Source organism: Loxodonta africana, chromosome 7 (genome assembly GCF_030014295.1).
Source record: "Loxodonta africana isolate mLoxAfr1 chromosome 7, mLoxAfr1.hap2, whole genome shotgun sequence".
NCBI lineage: Eukaryota > Metazoa > Chordata > Mammalia > Proboscidea > Elephantidae > Loxodonta > Loxodonta africana.
Genome location: NC_087348.1, coordinates 19561438 through 19581867, shown reverse-complemented (window position 1 = coordinate 19581867; position 20430 = coordinate 19561438). Strand labels below are relative to the sequence as shown.

At 38.8% G+C, this 20430-nt stretch overlaps 1 protein-coding gene across 1 annotated transcript; it reads left to right on the top strand.

The window, feature by feature from the left end:
* The first annotated feature begins 7351 nt into the window (after positions 1-7351).
* LOC100675528 (putative olfactory receptor 5AK3) lies at positions 7352-9136 on the top strand. The gene has a single exon (XM_003421374.3). The coding sequence runs from the start codon at positions 8074-8076 to the stop codon at positions 9007-9009; it is 936 nt and encodes a 311-aa protein (XP_003421422.1). The 5' UTR covers positions 7352-8073; the 3' UTR covers positions 9010-9136.
* The last annotated feature ends 11294 nt before the right edge of the window (positions 9137-20430 follow it).

Sequence of the window (20430 nt, the reverse complement as noted above, 5' to 3'; positions counted from 1 at the left end):
TTTTTGATGATTCCTTTTCTCAAATGCCTGCCATCTAAAAAGAAAAGAGTAAGGTACAATCAATCTTTCATAAGTACCCACATTAACTACATTATAAAGACTCACCAAAACAAAAATCTTTTTTGGTCTTGTTTTGATAGGTACTGTTACTCTTTCTACTTCTCTGTAGCTAAGCTCTTTAATTACCATAAAGAGAAAATTGAACGAGCCATGTCTTTGGAGAAAATGTGCAGAAAAGAAGAGGCGAGAAAGGGACAGCTAAGTGAATTCTCATAGATATTGGGGTATTAGGGATTAATATCTTTCTTTTTCCTATATGTCCCTAACCAATTAGCAAATTGCATTGGTAAATATAACTTAAATTTACAGCTATACTTCATCACAACTGTACACCTTAGTAAAACAATACCCAATGCAGAATGTGGTGCCACAGAGAACTACTTTTCTCAACCTTTCCAGAAGTTCCAAATCTATGGGCTTAGGCAAGAACACTAGCATTGGAAGCCAATCATAACACAAACAATAGCAAGAGAAATCACATGGACACTACAGGAGGAATCCCTAAATTAGGAAACTTTTTGCCCATGTAGGGTTCCTGGTGACTTTCCCATCCTGCCCTCTGGAGATAGAAGCCTTAACTTCTGACTGGAGTGTAGCAAATCTTCTCCAGAAAGAGGAAAAAGAGGTCTTTATCTTTACAACCTTGGACCATCTCTAGAGAGGGAGGTGTCTCTCAGCTTTATTATCCTGGTATGTCTGTTTATACCAACAGTCTTAAATTGGTTTTAAATACCTTTTTTCAGAGAAACTAGACTGTGCAAAAATGTGAGATATTCATCGAGATTCCGTGTGCTAAATAATATGGCTTTAACATTCATACAGAAGAAAAAAAGAAATAGATGGACAAAATAAACACAAGAGTAATACTAAATATTAATTCACCTCGTCCAGTCCATGACAAATCAGGTTGTCAAAAAAATTTAAGTTATAGGCTATCTACTCAATATAATTAATAAGATTAATCAAATTCTTAAATAGGAAGTCTATATAGTTAAAGCCCATCAATTAAACATACCTGGAGTCAAAAAGGAAACCCTCGTTGTGTGGTGGTTAAGTGCTATGGCTGCTAACCAAAAGGTTGGTAGTTCAAATCCACTAGGCACTTCTTGGAAACCCTAGGGGACAGTTCTGCTCTTTCCTATACTGACACCATGAGTAGGAATCAACTTGACAGCAAGGGGTTTCTGGTTTGGAGTCAAAAATGAAATGCCATTCCTCTTCAAGTTGTCATTCCCAGCATAGAAGACCTTGTGATTGTCCAATTCAAAATGGCCAATACCAATCCATTTCAGCTCACTAATGCCTAGGATATAGATGTTTATGCATTCCATTTCATTTTTGATGATTTCCAATTTTCCTAGATTCATACTTCATACATGTCACATTCAAATTATTAATGGATGTTTATAGCTGTTTCTTCTCATTTTGAGTCTTGCCAGACAAGGTCTGGAATGACATCAAGGACATCATACATGAAGAAAGCAAGAAATCAATAAAAAGACAGGAAAGGAAGAAAAGACCAAAATGGATGCCAGAAGGGACTCTGAAACTTGCTCTTGAATGTCAAGCAGCTAAAGCAAAAGGAAGAAATGCTGAAGTAAAAAGAACTGAACAGAAGATGTCAAAGGGCAGCTGGAGAAGACAAAATAAAGTATTGTAATGATATGTGCAAAGAGCTGGAGATCGAAAACCAAAAGGGAAGAACACGCTCAGTATTTCTCAAGGTGAAAGAACTGAAGAAAAAGATTCAGGGCTCGAGTTGCAATAATGAAGGACTCTATGGGAAAAAAATATTAAGCAACGTAATAAACTTCAAAAGAAGATGGAAGAAATACACAGAATCATTATACCAAAAAGAATTGGTCAACATTCAAACATTCCAAGAGGTAGCACATGATCAGGAACTGATGGTACTGAAGGAAGAAGTTCAAGCCTCCCTGAAGGCATAGGCGAAAAACAAGGCTCCAGGAATTGAAGAAATATCAGTTGAGATATTTCAACAACGGATGTAGCACCGCGCTCACTCGTCTATGCCAAGAACTTTGGAAGACAAATACCTGGCCAATAGACTGAAAGAGGTCTATATTATGCCCATTCCCAAGAAAGGTGATCCAACAAAAAGTAGGAATTATCGAACAATATCATTAATATCACACACAAGCAAAGTTTTGCTGAAGATCATTCAAAAGCAGCTGCAGCAGTATATTGACAGGGAAGTGCCAGAAATTCAGGCTGGATTCAGAAGAGGACATGGAACCAGGGATATCATTGCTGATGTCAAGTCGTTCTTGGCCGAAAGCAGAGAATACCAGAAGGATGTTTATCGGTGTTTTACTGACTATGCAAAGGCAAGTGCAGATCATAAAAAATTATGGATAACATGGCAAAGAATGGGAATTCCAGAACACTTAATTGTGTTGATCGAGAGGCAGTTGTTCTGACAGAACAAGGGTATACTTCATGGTTTAAAGTCGGGAAAGGTGTGTATCAGGGTTGTATCTTTTCACCATACCTATTCAATCTATATGCTGAGCAAATAATCCAAGAAGCTGGACTATATGAAGAAGAACGGGGCATGAGGATTGGAGGAAGACTCATTAACAACCTTCATTATGCAGATGACATAAAGTTGCTTGCTGAAAGTGAAGAGGACTTGGAGTACTTAGTGATGAAGATCAAAGGCCACAGCCTTCAGTATGGATTATACCTCTACATAAGGAAGATAAAAATCCTCACAACTGTACCAATAACCAACATTATGATAAATGCAGAAAAGGTTGAAGTTGTCACGGATTTCATTTTACTTGGATCCACAATCAGAACCCAAGGAAGCCACAGTCAAGAAATCAAAAGATGCATTGCACTGGGCAAATCTGCTGCAAAGGACCTCTTTAAAGTGTTGAAAAGCAAAGATGTCACCTTGAAGACTAAGGCACACTTGACCCAAGCCATGGTGTTTTCAATCACATCATATGCATGTGAAAGCTGGACAATGAATAAGGAAGACAGAAGAAGAATTGACACTTTTGATTTGTGGTGTTGGCGAAGAATATTGAGTATACCATGGACTGCCAAAAGAATGAACAAATCTGTCTTGGAGGAAGTACAACCAGAATGCTCCTTAGAAGCAAAGATGGCAAGGCTTCGTCTTACCTACTTTGGACATGTTGTCAGGAGGGATCAGTTCCTGGAGAAGGACATAATGGTCAATAAAGTCGAGGGTCATCGGAAAAGAGGAAGATTCTCAACGATATGAGTTGACAAAGTGGCTGCAACAGTGGGCTTGAGCATAACAATTGTGACCATGGCGCGGGACCTGGCAATGTTTTCCCTCTGTGGTACATAGGGTCACTATGAATCGGAACCAACTCAAAGGCATCTAACCACAATAAACAGAAAAGTCCTGATACATGCTACACCTTGAAAGCATTATACCTGAGTGAAATAAGTCAGTCCCAAAAGAACAAATATATGATCCCACTTATCTGAAATATCTAGAATAGGCAAATGTATGGAGACCAAAGTTTATTGGTGGTAATCAGAGGTAGAAGGGAACGGGATAAGAAGGAATCATTGCTTACAGGGCACTGAGATTTTGTTAAGGGTTGTAGGAAACTTTGAAAATGGATAGTGATGATGGTTGCGCAACGTGATGAATGTAATTAATGTCACTGAATTGTACAACCAGAAAATGTTGAAGCAGCAAACGTTTTGTTGTAAATACACTTACCACAGTAAAAAATATATGTAAATTAAAAAACACATAAAATATTTTTAAGAGGGGAACAGATATAAATAGTTCACAGAAAACATAACTCTAGTGGTTCTTAGACATATGAAAACATGTTCAACCTTGTTCATAGGAGAAAAAAGCTAATAAAACTCTGATATACTATTTTTCTCTAATATTAAGATATTGACAAAGTTTAATAAATGTTTCTTAACATCGTGTTGGAGAAATATGCACTCTAGATTTGCTAGAAATGATGTAAATTGATACAGCCTCTCTCTGGAGAGCAGTTGGATAATATCTATCAAAATATACATTGCTCCATGCTCTTTGAATCAGAGATGCCTCTCCCAAATATCTTTTAAACCTAGAGATATATTCATACTTATGTACATTAATATTTATCATTTATCATAGCACTGTTTATATTAGCAAAATATTGGGAGCAATCTAAATGCCTACCAATTGAGGGAAATCTGAATGTAGCTATTCAATAAAATATAATACACCATGAAAAATAATAAGGCTTCTCTTTCCACTCTGATGTAGACAGATCACCCAGATACACTAAGTGAAAATGCAAGCTTCAGGGGGAGGGGGGAAGAATATAAATATTAACATGTCTGCAAATGCCAGGCTTAACTCTAGAAGAATTACAAAAGCTCTTAACTGTGGGTGACCTCCAGGTAGGGGAACTGGGGACTAGGAATCAAGAGAAAGGGGGGAAACTTAGTTTCTACTGTATTATGCTCGTACTTTTGAATTTTTTACTGTGTGAATGTGTTGTGTTTATGGGAATAAGGAAGACAGAACAGCAGAAAGGAAGGGTAAAAAGCTGTTGGTAGATAGAAAGGCAAATCTCAAAAAAGAAAGCAAGAAGTCCATAAGGCAGCAACATAAAAATAAAATTTGTTACCTCTGGAGAGCTTAACTTTCTTCAGCAAAAAATAATTAATGGATATTGTTTTTCCCCAATTCCATCTCAGTCCCAGGAACCTCAAAATCTCGAGGGACCAACACTGATCCCTTAGGCCTCAGCTATAAAACCCCTAATCGGGTGGAACCACAGAGATAGACATTGGTGGGCAATCAGCCTTCGCTAGGTGTAGGAAGAAAATCTAGTGTAAGTAAAGCAAAGAAAATTCCATTTTTCAAAATTAGCTGAATATCATTGCAGTTTGTACAGGAAGTGGCAGAACAAAAGGGTCAGAGATCAAGTTAGAGTATGTTTCACACCAAAACCTAGCAGAATATTTCATTGCCAATGCTGTAAAGGAAATGGAGTAAGGGAACTGAGTTGGGTTGAGTGTTGGCTGGGAAAGGATATGAATGAACAAATCATGGAAAAATTGAGCGAATGAATGATTCAATCAATATTATATGACCTTAATGTATTGTTTGCCTGCGCTATTATTGTCATTTGTGGAGAGCCCATTCAGTACGCGGCTCTGTGCTGGGAAGTTTACATAAATCTGCTCACTTGAACCTCGCATCTTTGAAAAGCAGGATTTACTTATTCCTCCCCTTCTTTTTTTTTAAACTTTTTATTTTCAGATACCTATAAATTCACAGGAAGTTGCAAAGACAGCAGTGAGAGACCCCATGTACCCTTCACTCAGTTTTCCCCCAATGGTTACCTCTTACACAATTACGCTAGGACATCACTGATGTTGGTATAAGGCATGTTTGTAGTTCTGTGTCTTTTTATCACATGTAGATTTGTGTACCCACAATTAAAATCAAGATCCAGAACTATCCTACCACCACAAAGATCTCCCTGGTACTACCACTTAGACCCACACTCACACTTCTCCCTAATCCCTGGCAGGTACCAATCTGTTCTCCATCTCTATAATTTTGTCATTTGTGTGAATATTATGCAAATGGAATCATACAGTATATGAGCTTTTGAGATTGGCTTTTTTTCTCTCGGCATAATGTACTCAAGAGCCACTCAAGTTGTGTTTATCAATAGCTTTTCCTCTTTATTGCTGAGTACAGTTCCATGGTATAAATGTACTACAGGTTGTTTCATCACCCACCTATTGTAGGACATTTTGGTTGTGTATACTTTTTGGCTATTACAAATTTAAAAAAAAAAAGTTGCTATTAAAAATTATGTACAGGTTTTTGTGCAGATATAAGTTTTGTGTGAACATAATTGCCCAGGAGTGGAATTTCTGGGTTGTATGATAAGTGTGTGTTTAGTTTTTTAAAGAAACTGTCAAGCTCTTTTCCAGAGTGACTGTACCATTTTACATTCCCACCAGCAATGTATGAGAGATGGTTTCTTGGCATCCTCACCAACACTTCGTATTGTCACTGTTTTTGTTTTTTGTGGTTTTTTGTTTTGTTTTGTTAATTTTAGCCATTCTGATAGGTATGTAGTAATATCTCATCGTGTTCTTCATTTGTATTTCTCTGATGATGTTCAACACCTTTTCATGTGCTTAGTTACCATCATATATGCCTCTTTGGTGAAATATCTATTCAAGACTTTTGCCTGTTTTCTAATTGGATTGATTGATTTTAATGTTGAGTTTTGAGAGTTCTTCATATACTCTAAATATGAGTCCTTTGTCAAATACGTGGTTTGCAAACATTTCCTCCCAGTCTGTAACACTTCTTCCCATCCTCTTAACAGGGTCTTTTGCAGAGCAAAAGATTTTACTTTTGATGAAGATCAATATACTGATTTTTTTTTTTTTTTAATGAATTGTGCTTTTGGTATCATCTCTAAGAATTCTTTACCAAGCCCTAGGTCCCTGTGGAATAGTCTAAAAGATATGATATCATCTGAAAGGTTTATAGTTTTATATTTTACATATAAAGCTATAACCCATTTTGAGCTAATTTTGGAAGAGGTGTGAGGTTTAGCTCATGGTTGATTTTTTGTCTATGGATAGCCAATTTCTCCAGCACCTTTCGTTGAAAATATTTTCCTTCTTCTATTGAATCGTTTTTGCACTTTTGTAAAAAAAATCAGTTAGTTGTATATGCATGGATATATTTCTGAGTTTTCTCTCCTGTTCCATCTTTATTTCTACCCTTCCACCAATAACACGGTCCTTATTACTTTTTTTTTTTACTTTAGCTACATAATAAATCTCAAGGCCAGGTGGGCTAATGTACTCAGTTTTTTCCCTCTTTTCAGAATTGTATTAGCTATTCTAGTTCTGTTCTTTCTATATCAATTTTATAATAACATTATCTATAACTAAAAATTATTACAGAGATTTTGATACAAATTGGCTTAAACCTGTATATCAATTTGGAGAGAACTGACATTTTACTACATTGAGTCTACCAGTCCATGACCGGAGCCCTGGCAGTCAGTGGTTAAGAGAATTGTCTGCTAGCCAAGAGGTTGGCAGTTTGAATCTGTTAGCCATTCCTTGGGAACCCAATGGAGGCTGTTCTACTCTGTCCTATAGGGGTCTTTAGGAGTTGAAATCAACTCATGGACGGAAACAGGTTAATCCATGAACAAGTATATCTATTTATTTAGATATTCTTTCATCGGCATTTCATAATTTTCCATATACAAGTTCTGTACAGGTTTTTGTTAGATTGACACCAAAGTTTTTTTTGTTTTGTTTTTTGGGTTTTTTTTGGGGGGGGAGTTTTTAAATAGTGTTGAGTCAGGGCCAACTTGACCGCAGCTAAAAAACAAAAATAAAAGTTGTTCAGAGTAGTTCCTTATCATCGTTTTTACATCTGCAGGGCTTGTGGTGAAATCCTGTTTTATTCCTGTTTCATTCATCAGCCATTTTCACTCAGGCTAGTGCACTGTTAGAAATGAAGCGAGAGATGCAAGATGAGGAAAGGCAGCTAAGTAGGAGCAAGATAATAAAGAACTCCATGGGTGACTCAAGATTTTCAGATAAAATAATTTGTATTCAGGTATATGGGTATATTTTAATTAAAAATGTAGTGCATAAAAAAGAATACAAAACTAAATAAAAGTATATTTCTTAATGTTTCTTAGTTGATGTATTTATGAGATGTTAGTTTGCACGCTGAGAACACAGCTACTGGCCCATGGCAATGTCCTCGAATTGTACAATAAAGTTGTCAAGGTTGGTGGCAGGTTTCAGCCACCTGCAACATTGTCTATAATGTGCAAATCAGTTATGTCACAGAAAATATCCTCTGGCCCCTCTATGAAACCAAATATTAAACCATTTCCAATTCTGAAATTAGTTAAAGGACCACAATGATATTACCTTTCTCCACTTTTTTTTATTTGGAACTTTTCAGCTGATATTTTAACTTTGCTACCCATGGAACAAGAAAATGGTACTGAAGTCACCGAATTCATTCTCCTGGGATTTGCTGGTCAACACAAATTTTGGCATATCCTCTTCATATTGTTTCTAGTGATCTATGTGGTCATCCTACTGGGTAATATTGGGATGATCTTACTCATCAAGATTGATTCTGGCCTTCATACCCCTATGTACTTCTTCCTCCAACACTTGGCTTTTGTTGATCTCTGTTATGCCTCTGCTATCACTCCCAAGATGTTGCAAAACTTCGTAGGGGCAGAAAAATCTATCTCATTTATGGCATGCATGGCACAATTGCTAGTCTATGGTATTTTTTCAACCAGTGACCTCTACATCCTAGCTTCCATGGCGGTGGACCGCTATGTGGCCATCTGTAATCCACTCCTCTATCCAGTAGTCTTGTCCCAGAGAGTCTGCATTCAAATGTTAGTTGGCTCATACCTCATGGGTTTCATAAACGCCTCTGTAAACACAAGTTTTACCTTCTCTTTGAACTTTTGTAAATCCAATGCAATTAACCACTTTTTCTGTGATGAACCTCCAATTCTTGCCCTTGCATGCTCCAGTACTGATTTCAACATCACGCTACTAGCAGTCTTTGTGGGGTTTAACTTGATGTTCACTGTGTTGGTTGTAGTCTTCTCCTATACATATATCCCGGCCACCATCTTGAAGATATCTTCTACAGCTGGGAGGAAAAAAGCCTTCTCCACCTGTGCCTCTCACCTGACAGCAGTCTCCATTTTCTATGGGGCTCTTTCTTACATGTATCCACACCATAGTACCACTGAGACTCAAGAGCAGGAAAAAGCAGCTTCTATGTTTTATGGCATTATGGTCCCTATGGTAAATCCCATGATCTACAGCCTGAGAAACCACGAGGTGAAAGAAGCCCTAAATGGGATCAGAAAAAAAGTGCTTCTAATTTAAGCCTCAATTTCTAGTTTTCTGTACATGCAAACAACCAGGCTGGCTAACTGACAGTGCCTCTTTTTAAGAAATCAAAACCAAAAGCCAACCGACATAGACAAGTTGCTCAATCTTACTAATAGTGAAATGTAAATTAAAATAAGGATAACCACTTTACACCATCCAGCTGCCAAAAATTGAGAAAAAAATGATAATGCCTATTACTTGCTGTGACAGAAGGAAAAGGATATTATTATTATTAATAGAAGATTGAAGTGTTATTTTACTTTATTAATGGAAGATTGAAGTGTTATTTCACTTTACACGGAATCTGGCAAATATACTTTTAGAAGAAGAAAAATCCTGCCAACCAGAATTTCACTCCTGCAAACCAAGCTAGAGAAATCAAAGTTCAAATTCATAAGGCTGTCTCTTCAAAGATGTTTATTGTAGTACTGTTTATGAAGCCAAAACCAGAAAGTGAGTATTGCTTAACAAGGAACTAAATCTGTGGTGTAATTCCAAAATCTGTGTTAGTTATCTCTTGCTGCATAACAAATTTCCACCAACTTAGTGACTTAAAGAACACACGATTATTATTTCACAGTTTTGTGGGCGAGAAATCCCAACCTGGCTTAGCTTCATCCTTTGCAAGGCTGCAATCAAGGTGTACCAGGACTGGGTTCTCAACCGAGGCTCAACTGGGGATGGATCTGCTTCCAAGCTCCCTCAGACTGTTGGAAGAATTCATCTTCTTGTGGCTGTAGTACTGAGATTCCTGCCTTCTTGCTGGCTGCTGGCAGAGGGCTGCTCTCAGCTCTTGGGAACTGCCTACAGTTTCTTGCCACACGGTCCTTTCCGAAAGTCCTATCACCACATGGCAGCTCTCTTCAAAGCCAGAAAGCCACATACAGTGGCTTTCTGTAAAACAATACATCTTCATATGCCCAAATCCTACTTCAAGAGTCAATTTTTACATGAAGTCTTCCCAGCTTGACCCTTTTTTGCTGCCAACCCTCTACCCCTGAAAGTAATTTCTTCTTACAATCAATATCCATAGCACTCCATTTGTATCAATAAATATTATTTATCACTTCCTGTCTTTGGAGTGACTCACATATAACTTACATATATGTAACACGTATACATATGCTGTATACTTAAATATCACCTTCCCTACTATCTGTAAGGCAGTTGAGATACTTTTTCTTTCTCTGACTTGGTCACATCTGGAATAGAGCTTCACACATATAAATTCTATAAATGTTGAATAAATGAATGCTTGATGATAAAAAGCAATATTATGGACAGATTCCTAGCTAAAAACTATGTTGGTGTGTAGCCTACATTTGTTGTTGTCGTTAGGTACCATCAAGTCAATTCTGACTCCTAGTGGGCCCATGTGATACAGTAGAACTGGCCCATAAGATGTTCTTGGCTGTAATCTTTACAGAAATAGATCACCTGGCATTTCTCCCATGTAACTTCTGGGCGAATTCCAATGGGCAGCAGCATTAGAATGACCAGGGAAATGTTTTTTAAAGACTGAATAACTGTAGTCCAGTCCTGGAGATTTTGATTCCGTACTATTGGATGGAGCCCACTATCTATAAGTGTCTATATATACAAAATGTTCCTTTAAAATTGCATGCTTTACCAGAGGGTAGTATTTAAAAACACAACATTTGGAATCTCACAGAATGGGTCTATGACTCGGAATCAACTTGATGGCAACAGGTTTGGGTTTTTTTGGTTTTAGAATGTGATTCATGTCCCAGTCCTGCCTCTCACCAGCAGTGTCCCTCTGCAAGTTAATTCAGCTTTCAAGATCTCGTTTCTCACAATAGAACTTTTCTCATGACAGTATTTAGTTAGTTAGTTAGCTATAGATAATATAATACATGGGAATCAAATTGTCTAACACTAATGTTGCTGTTGTCATTAGGTGCCGTCGAGTTGGTTCCAACTCATAACGACCCTATGCACAACAGAACGAAACATTGCCTGGTCCTGTGCCATCCTTACAATCGTTGTTATGCTTGAGCTCATTGTTGCAGCCACTGTGTCAATCCACCTCGTTGAGGGTCTTCCTCTTTTCCACTGACCCTGTACTCTGCCAAGCATGATGTCCTTCTCCAGAGACTGATCCCTCCTGACAACATGTCCAAAGTATGTAAGACACAGTCTCGCCATCCTTGCTTCTAAGGAGCATTCTGGTTGTACTTCTAAGACAGATTTGTTCCTTCTTTGGCAGTCCATGGTGTATTCAATGTTCTTCGCCAACACCACAATTCAAAGGCATCAACTCTTCTTTGGTCTTCCTTATTCATTGTCCAGCTTTCACATGCATATGACGGGATTGGAAATACCATGGCTTGGGTCAGGTGCTAACACTAATAAACCTCAATTAATATTAATGGTAATGAGTACTCAAAGGATTATTTCAGCATGAGCATAACAGACATAGAAACATCCTCATATCTCTCTCTCATGCACACACACACACACACACACACAGAGATTTAATAAGATATATACTAAGGTTTGCAACATGAGAAATGTCTCCCTCTGGGAAGCTCCTCTCTTCTTCAGCTTAAAAATAACTAAAGAGGGCTATATTCTTTGATCCTGCATCAGTACCTGGAGTACAGATGTTCAGGAGAACAGGTACTAATCCCACAGGCCTCAGCTATGAGCACTCTTTGTGATGATCTATGGGAAACTCATTTGTTAGGCAATCAGTATGCACCAACCACAGAAGAAAATTTAACAGCAAATTCCCAAATAAAGCAAATCTCATATTATCAATTAACCCATGCATTATTCCAGCATATGAGGACAATGGAAGAATCTATGGGATTAGACCCACTATGTCAATATGATTAACACCAAGGTCTGGGGTTTTTTAATTGTACTTTAGATGAAGGTTTACAAAACAAACTATTTTCTCATTAAACAGGTAGTACGCATATTGTTTTATGATATTGGTTAACAACCCCATGACATGTCAACTCTTTCCCTTCTCAACCCTGGGTTCCCTGTTACCAGCTTTCTTGTCCCTTCCTGCCTTCTAGTCCTTGCCACTGGGCTGGTGTGCCCCTTTAGTCTCATTTTGTTTTATTGGCCTGTCCAATCTTTGGCTGAAGAGCGAACCTCAAGAGTGACTTCGTTACTGATCTGAAAGTATGTCCAGGGGCCATACTCTTAGGGTTTCTCCAGCTTCTGTCAGGCTAGCAAGTCTGGTCTTTCTTTTTGAGTTAGAATTTTGTTCTACATTTTTCTCCAGCTCTGTCTGGGACCCTCTACTGTGATCCCTGTCAGAGCAGTCAGTGGTGGTAGCTGGGCACCATCTAGGTGTACTACACTTAGTCTGGAGGAGGCCATGGTAGATGTGGTCCATTAGTCCTTTGTACTAATCTTTCCCTTGTGTGTTTAGTTTTCTTCATTCTTCCTTGCTCCCAAAGGGGTAAGACCAGTAGAGTATCCTAGATACTGGGCTTTAAGACCCCAGATGCTAGTCACCAAAGTGGAGTGTAGAACATTTTCTTTAAAAACTATGTTATGCCAATTAAGCTAGATGTTCTCTGAGACCATGGTCCCCACAGCTCTCGGCCCAGCAATTCGGTCCCTCAGAGAGTTTGGATGTGTCTATGGAGCTTCCATGACTTTGCCTTGTACAAGTGGTGCTGACTTCCCCAGTAGTGTGTACTGTCTTTGGGTAGAATCATCTTATCTTCAGCAAAGTATAAAGATAAATGGAGAGAGAAAACTATCAGTGGCATTAAGAACCTGGAAATGGCAGTTAACTTGTTAGCCATAACGTTCCCAACTGAACATAAACAACCCTTGTAAGCTAAAAACAATAATTAAAAAGGTCACTCCTTGACTAAGACGGAACAAGCCAGGGAAAAAAAAAACACTTCTGTGATTATGTCTGTAGCAAAATACGGACAAACCCAAACCCACTGCTGTCAAGTCAATTCTGACTCATACCGACCATATAGGACAGAGTAGAACTGCCCTGTAAAGTTTCCAAGAAAAGCCTGGCAGATTCGAACTGCTGACTTCTTGGTTAACAGCCATAGCACTTAACCACTATGCCACCAGGGTTTCCACAAGATGAGGACAAGATGTCAAAAATAGCTAAGCATTCCCCTCTTCTGATAACCTGAATCAATATGCTTTCTTTAACCCTTTGGTGCTCACAGGTACCTCTAGGGACCAAGTACTTTTCCTGCCTCTGAAGGTTTATTGGGAAGCTGCTGCACGTGTTGCCTCAAGGCAGGGGCCTTTATGACAGTTTGAAAATGAAGAAACAGGTATGTACCACAAATTACTGTTTTACAGGGTATCGTACAAGGCATCTGAATTTTTTGTAGGAAAAATAGAAATTTTGACAATTTTTATTTGTTACACATGTGTACCATTAGATCTCACTCTGAGGTATAATTAGTGGTACTTCATATGTACCACTAAACACTTAGAGTAGGCTTGTGGGAAGGGACAAGAAAAAAAAAAAAAATACTACCTACTAAAAATTCAGACACAATGATTCAGCATGCTTCCGCTAATGAAAACACACGGTATCAACAAAAAATTCAAAGTAGAAAACAATTAGTTCACAAAATTAACTCACTTGAATCTTCCTACTTCTTAGGTAGAAATTACCAAGATATCTAATGACTGAATTGACCCTGCTTCTTGTTAACACTCAAGCCAGACCTAGCTTCCACTTCCTAAATTCTCCTTAGAATTACTCAGTGTGGTCACTTTTAGAAGTTTATCAGTTTCTATATTAGCACATGCGCACAGTGATCTCAGAGGACATGCATATATCCTGGCTGTCATACAAAGGGTATCCACAAAACTGAGAAAAGGCTTCCCTATTTGTGACTTCCACCTAACAGCTGGTACCATTTTTTTATAGGGCCCTCTCTTATGTGTATCTACAGCCTGGTTCTAACAAGCCCCAAAAGAATATGAAAATGACTGGCATGTTTTATAGCATTGTGATTCTCATGTTGTACCCCCAATCTACAGCCCAAGTAACAAGGAAGTGATAGACGTGCTAATCATGAATTAAAAAAAAAAAAAGAAAAAAAACCAAACCCACTGCCATCGATTTGATTCTGACTCATAGCGACTCTATAGGACAGAGTAGAACTGCCCCATAGAGTTTCCAAGGATCACCTGGCGGATTCAAACTGCTGACCTTTTGGTTAGCAGCTGTAGCACTTAACCACTATGCCACCAGGGCTTCTGCTAATCATGATAACAAAGAAATATTTATAAATTGGGAATCAATTTCTAATGCTAGGTACACAGAAGCATCCAAGTAAAAGTGTTTGGGTTTTGTTTTTTTTTTAAGATGCTGTTTGTCTGAAGCAATTTTTCCAATTGCCTCAAAAACTTGTTGATGAGCTTCCTACATTATATGAAAGATTCTCAAATTTTCACAGAGGTGGATTTTTCTGAAGAGGCAATATAGCCCTTCTGCTTGATGAACTACTCCATTTTGCTAATGACTTCTCTTTTTTTAAAGTATGAAAAATCAGCAAACTACAGCAACATCATTCAAAGAGTACTTAAAAACCAACTAGTGCAATATAAATCTGATAGAAGCAACAAAACTTCCAAGAAAAGTTAAGAGTATAAAGGGAAACTTCCAGCTCACTGGAAAAGCATGCAAGAGTTCAGAAGGGCAGTTGGGGAAGATTGGGGGGCAAAACAAAATGAAAATATTAGGCAAATTCCCATGAAGATCCAGCATTGGGCAACATCTCTAGGAGTAGTCAGCAACAAGAAACTCTCCCCAGATCCTGTAAGTACAGAGCTCTCATAGCATTCCATCACTCAACAGTGCCCAGAAGCCCTCTGTCAAAATATGAAACAAATGGAGAGCCCAGAGGCAGAGGAGAATGCAGGCTGACCGATATTCTTAGAACCATGGCCAGCGGCAAGGTGCCATATACAATTCAGTCATTAGATATTTTGGCATTTCTCCTCTAATGTCAAGTTTACACACATCCAGCCCAGTCAGTTGCAAGGGCTGGCAAAACAAAGGAAAGTTTTCCTCACTCCAGCATCATAAAATTTGGCAGTTATATCTATTCACCCCCATGTGTCTCTCAGTTCATCATACTGTGGGGGCTTGCATGTTGCTGTGATGCTGGAAGCTATGCCACTGGTATTCAAATGCCAGCAGGGTCACTCATGGTGAACAGGTTTCAGCTGAGATTCCAGACTAAGACAGACTAGGAAAAAGGGCCTGGCATTCTACTTCTGAAAAGAATTAGCCCAGTGAAAACCTTATGAATAGCAGTGGAACATTGTCTGATATAGTGCCAGAAGGTGAGCCCCTCAGGCTGGAAGGCACTCAAAATGCAACTGGGGTAGAACTGCCTCCTCAAAGTAAACCAAAAAAAAGTAGATTACACCTTAATGAAGTGGATGGAGTCAAGCTTTTGGGACCTTCATTTGCTGATGTGGCAGCACTGAAAATGAAAAGAAACAACTGCAAACATTCATTAATAATTGAAACCTGGAATGTACGAAGTATGAATCCAGAAAATTGAAAATCATCAAAAATGAAATGGAACGCATAAACATCAATATCCTAGGCATGAGTGAGCTGAAATGGACGGTATTGGCCATTTTGCATCAGACAATCATATGGTCTACTATTAACAGGAATGACAACTTCAAAAGGAATGGTATTGCATTCATTGTTATAAAGGACATTTCAAGATATATCCTGAAGTACAACACTGCCAATGATAGGATAATATTCACAACACAATATTCTACAACCAGACAAGTTGTGGAATGACATCAAGGGCAGCATACATAAAGGAAGCAAGAAGTCATTAAAAAGACAGGAAAAAAAGAAAAGACCAAAATGGATGTTAGAAGAGGCTGTTCTTGAACTTTGAGTTGAGTAGCTAAAGCAAAAGGAAGAAATGAAGAACAGAAGATTTCAAAGGGCAGCTCGAGAACACAAAGTAAAATATTATAATGACATTTACAAGGAGCTGGAGATAGGAAACCAAAAGGGAAGAACACACTCAGCATTTCTCAAGCTGAAAGAACTGAAGAAAAAAAATTCAAGCCCCAAGTTGCAATACTGAAGGATTCTACAGGGGAAACACTAAATGATGCAGGAAACATCAAAAAAAAAGATGGAAGGAATACACAGAGTCACTACACCAAAAAGAATTGGTTGACAGTTCAACCATTTCAGGAGGTACCATATGGACAGAAATCCATGGTACAGAAGGAAGAAGTTCAAGCTGCACTGAAAGCATTGGCAAAAAAACAAGACTCTGGGAATTCACAATACCAAACAAGATGTTTCAACAAACAGATGCAGTGCTGGAAGTGCTCACTCATCTATGCCAAGAAATTTGGAATACAGCTACCTGGCTAATCAACTGGAAGAGATCCATACTTATGCCTGTTTCCAGGAAAGGTGATCCAATTGAATGCGGAAATTATCAAGTGATATCATTAATATCACACACAAGCAAAATTTTGCTGAAGATCCTTCAAAAGTGGCTGCAGCAGTATACTGACAGGGAACTGCCAGAAATTCAGGCCGGATTCAGAAGAGGACACGAAACCAGGAATATCATTGCTTATGTCACATGGTTCCTGACTGAAAGCAGAGAATACTAGAAGGATGTTTACCTGTGTTTTATTGACTATGCAAAGGCATTCGACTGTGTGGATAATAACAAATTACAGATGACACTGTAAAGAATGGGAATTCTAAAGCACTTAATTGTGCTCATGAGGAACCTGTACATAGATCAAGAGGCTGTCATTTGAAAAGAACAAGGGGATACTGTGTGGTTTAAAGTCAGGAAAGGTGTGCATCAGGGTGGTATTCTTTCACCATACCTATTTAATCTGTATGCTGAACAAATAATTCGAGAAGCTGGACTATATGAAGAATGGGGCACCAGGATTGAAAGAAAACTCATTAACAACCTGGGTTATACAGATGACACAGCCTTGCTTGCTGAAAGTGAAAAGGACTTGAAGCACTTACTGATGAAGAACAAAGACCACAGTCTTCAGTATGGATTACACCTCAACATAAAGAAAGCAAAATCCTCACAACTGGACCAATAAGCAACATCATGGTAAACAGAGAAAAGATTGATGTTGTCAAGGATTTCATTTTACTTGAACCCACAATCAACACCCATGGAAGCAGCAGATCGAAAGAGGCATTGCCTTGGGCAAATCTGCTGCAAAAGACCTCTTTAAAGTGTTGAAAAGCAAATATGTCACTTTAAGGACTAAGGTGTGCCTGACCCAAGCCATGGTGTTTTCAATTGCCTCATACGCTTGTGAAGCCTGGATGATGAATAAGGAAGACCGAAGAGGAATTGATGCCTTTGAATTGTGATGATGGCAAAGAATATTGAATATACCATGGACTGCATAAAGAACGAACAAATCTGTCTTGGGAGAAGCACAACTCGAATGCTTCTTAGAAGTGAGGATGACAAGACTACGTCTTATATACTTTGGACGTGTTATCAGAAGGGATCAGTCCCTAGAGAAGGACATCATGCTTGGTAAAGTAGACGGTCAGCAAAAAACAGGAACACCCTCAACGAGATGGGTTGACACAGTGGCTGCAACAATGGGCTCAAACGTAACAACTATTGTGAGGATGCCACAGGACCAGGCAGTATACCATTCTGTTATACATAGGGTCACTATGAGTTGGAACTGGCTAGACAGCACCTAACAACAACGACATGTCAAACCAGAAAAGCATCAACAAAATTTGCATCAAACCATCATTTCCCAAAATGGGTTCCAGAAAGCTCATTCTCATAAGATGTTCAACATGATCATAAAGAAGTCCAAGACCAAGTAGTGATGAAAGTTTTGAGTTAGCGAATATCAAACTTCTTTACTACCAGACCTTCCAGAAGTATTTTATTGTTGTTAGGCGCCATCGAGTTGGTTCCAACTCATAGCAACCCTGTGAACAACAAAATGAAACACTGTCTGGTCCTGTGCCACCCTCACAGCTGTTGCTATGTTTGAGTCCATTGTTGTTAATGGACTCAAACTGAGTCAAATGCCACGGCGTCAATTGATCTTATCAAGAGTCTTCCTCTTTTTCACTGACCCTCTACCTTACCCAGAATGATGTCCTTCTCCAGGGACGAGTCCCTCCTGAAAACATGTCTAAAGTACATGAGACGAAGTCTCGCCGTTCTCACTTTCAAGGAGCACTCTGGTTGTACTTCTTCCAAGACAGACTTGTTTGTTCATCTGGCGGTCCATGGTATATTTACTATTCTTTGCCAACACAATAATTCAAAGGCATCAATTCTTCTTCAGTCTTCCTTATTCGTAGTCCGGCTTTCGAATGCAGAATTATATTACATACTAATGTGCCTTGTGAATCTCCAAGAGAAAGAGTGCATAGCATTTCCCAAACTTATCTGACCACACAAATTTTTTTTTAATTTTTATTGTGCTTTAAGTGAAAGTTTACAGATCAAGTCAGTCTCTCACACAAAAATTTTTATATACACCTTGCTATATACTCTCCTCCTAATGAGAGAGCACACTCCTTCTCTCCACCCTGTATTACCTTGTCCATTCAGCCAGCTTCTGTCCGCCTTCTGCCTTCTCATCTCCCCTCCAGACAGGAGCTACCCACAAGGTCTCATGTTGTCTACTTGAGCCAAGAAGTTCACTCCTCACCAGCATTGTTTTCTGTCTTATAGTTCCAGTTCAATCCCTGTCTGAAGAGTTGGCTTTGGGAATGGTTCCTGTCTTAGGCTAACAGAAGGTCTGGGGACGATGACCTCCAGGGTTCTTCTAGTCTCAGTCAGACCATTAAGTCTGGTCTTTTGACGAAAATTTGAGGTTTGCCTCCCACTGCTGTCCTGCTCCATCAGGGATTCTCTGTTGTGTTCCCTGTCAGGGCAGTCATTGGTTGTAGCCAGGCACCATCTAGTTCTTCTGATCTCAGGCTGATGTAGTCCCTGGTTTATGTGGCCCTTTCTGTCTCTTGGGCTCATAATTACCTTGTATCATAGGTGTTCTTCATTCTCCTTTGCTCCAGGTGGCTTGAGACCAATTGATGCATCTTAGATGGCCGCTTGCTAGTATTTAAGACCCCAGACACCACTCTCCAAAGTGGGATGCAGATGTTTTCTTGACAGATTTTATTATGCCAGTTGACCTAGATGTCCCTGAAACCATGGTCCCCTAACCCTTGCCCCTGCTATACTGGCCTTCAAGGTGTTCGGTTTATTCAGGAAACTTCTTTGCTTTTGGTTTAGTCCAGTTGTGCTGATCTCTCCTGTACTGTATGTTGTCTGTACACCAACTAATCAGTGAATACCCCTCTCCCTCCCTCCTTCCGCACTCTCATAACCATCAAAGAATATTTTCTTCTCTGTTTAAACTATTTCTTGAGTTCCTGACCACACAACTATTTTTAATCTATGGATTATCTGCTCTATTGTCTCAATTCTAAAATGCACATTTCAGTCATGTTTTAATATTTCTAAAGTTGGGATGATCTTAATATTCACCTGTATATTTAATAGGACAATAAAAATTGTCATAAACTGATGGTGAATCTTTTAATCTTTCAATCTATCTATCTAATATAATGAAAGAAATGCATTATTAACCACTTAGAACCAATGTTCCCTAGAATATACTTTTAAAAAAATTTTTTTTTTTTTACAGAACTGTCCAAATGCTTTTATAAAGGTAACTAGAGTGAGTAGACTACTGAAAGTACTTACAAAACAACACCATTAGAGAATATCCTCACATTATACTCATTGCCGTCGAGTCAATTCCAGCTCATAGCGACCCTATAAGACAGAGTAGAACTTCCCTGTAGGGTTTCCTAGGCAGTAATCTTTACAGAAACCAAACCAACCTGTTGCCATCGAGTCGATTCCAACTCATAGCAACCCTATAGGACAGAGCAGAACTGCCCCATAGAGTTTCCAAGGAGCGCCTGATGGATTTGAACTACCAACTTTTGGTTAGCAGCTGTTGCACTTTAAGCCACAAATTATGGATAACGTTGCAAAGAATGGGAATTCCAGAACACTTAATTGTGCTCATGAGGAAACTTTACATGATCAAGAGGCAGTTGTTCGGACAGAACAAGGGGATACTGATTGGTTTAAAGTCAGGAAAGGTGTGCATCAGGATTGTATTCTTTCACCATGCCTATTCAATCTGTATGCTGAGAAAATAATACGAGAAGCTGGACTATATGAAGAAGAATAGAGCATCAGGATTGGAGGAAGACTCATTAACAACCTGCGTTATGCAGATGACACAACCTTGCTTGCTGAAAGTGAAGAGGACTTGAAGCACTTACTAATGAAGATCAAAGACCACAGCCTTCAGTATGGATTGCACCTCAGCATAAAGAAA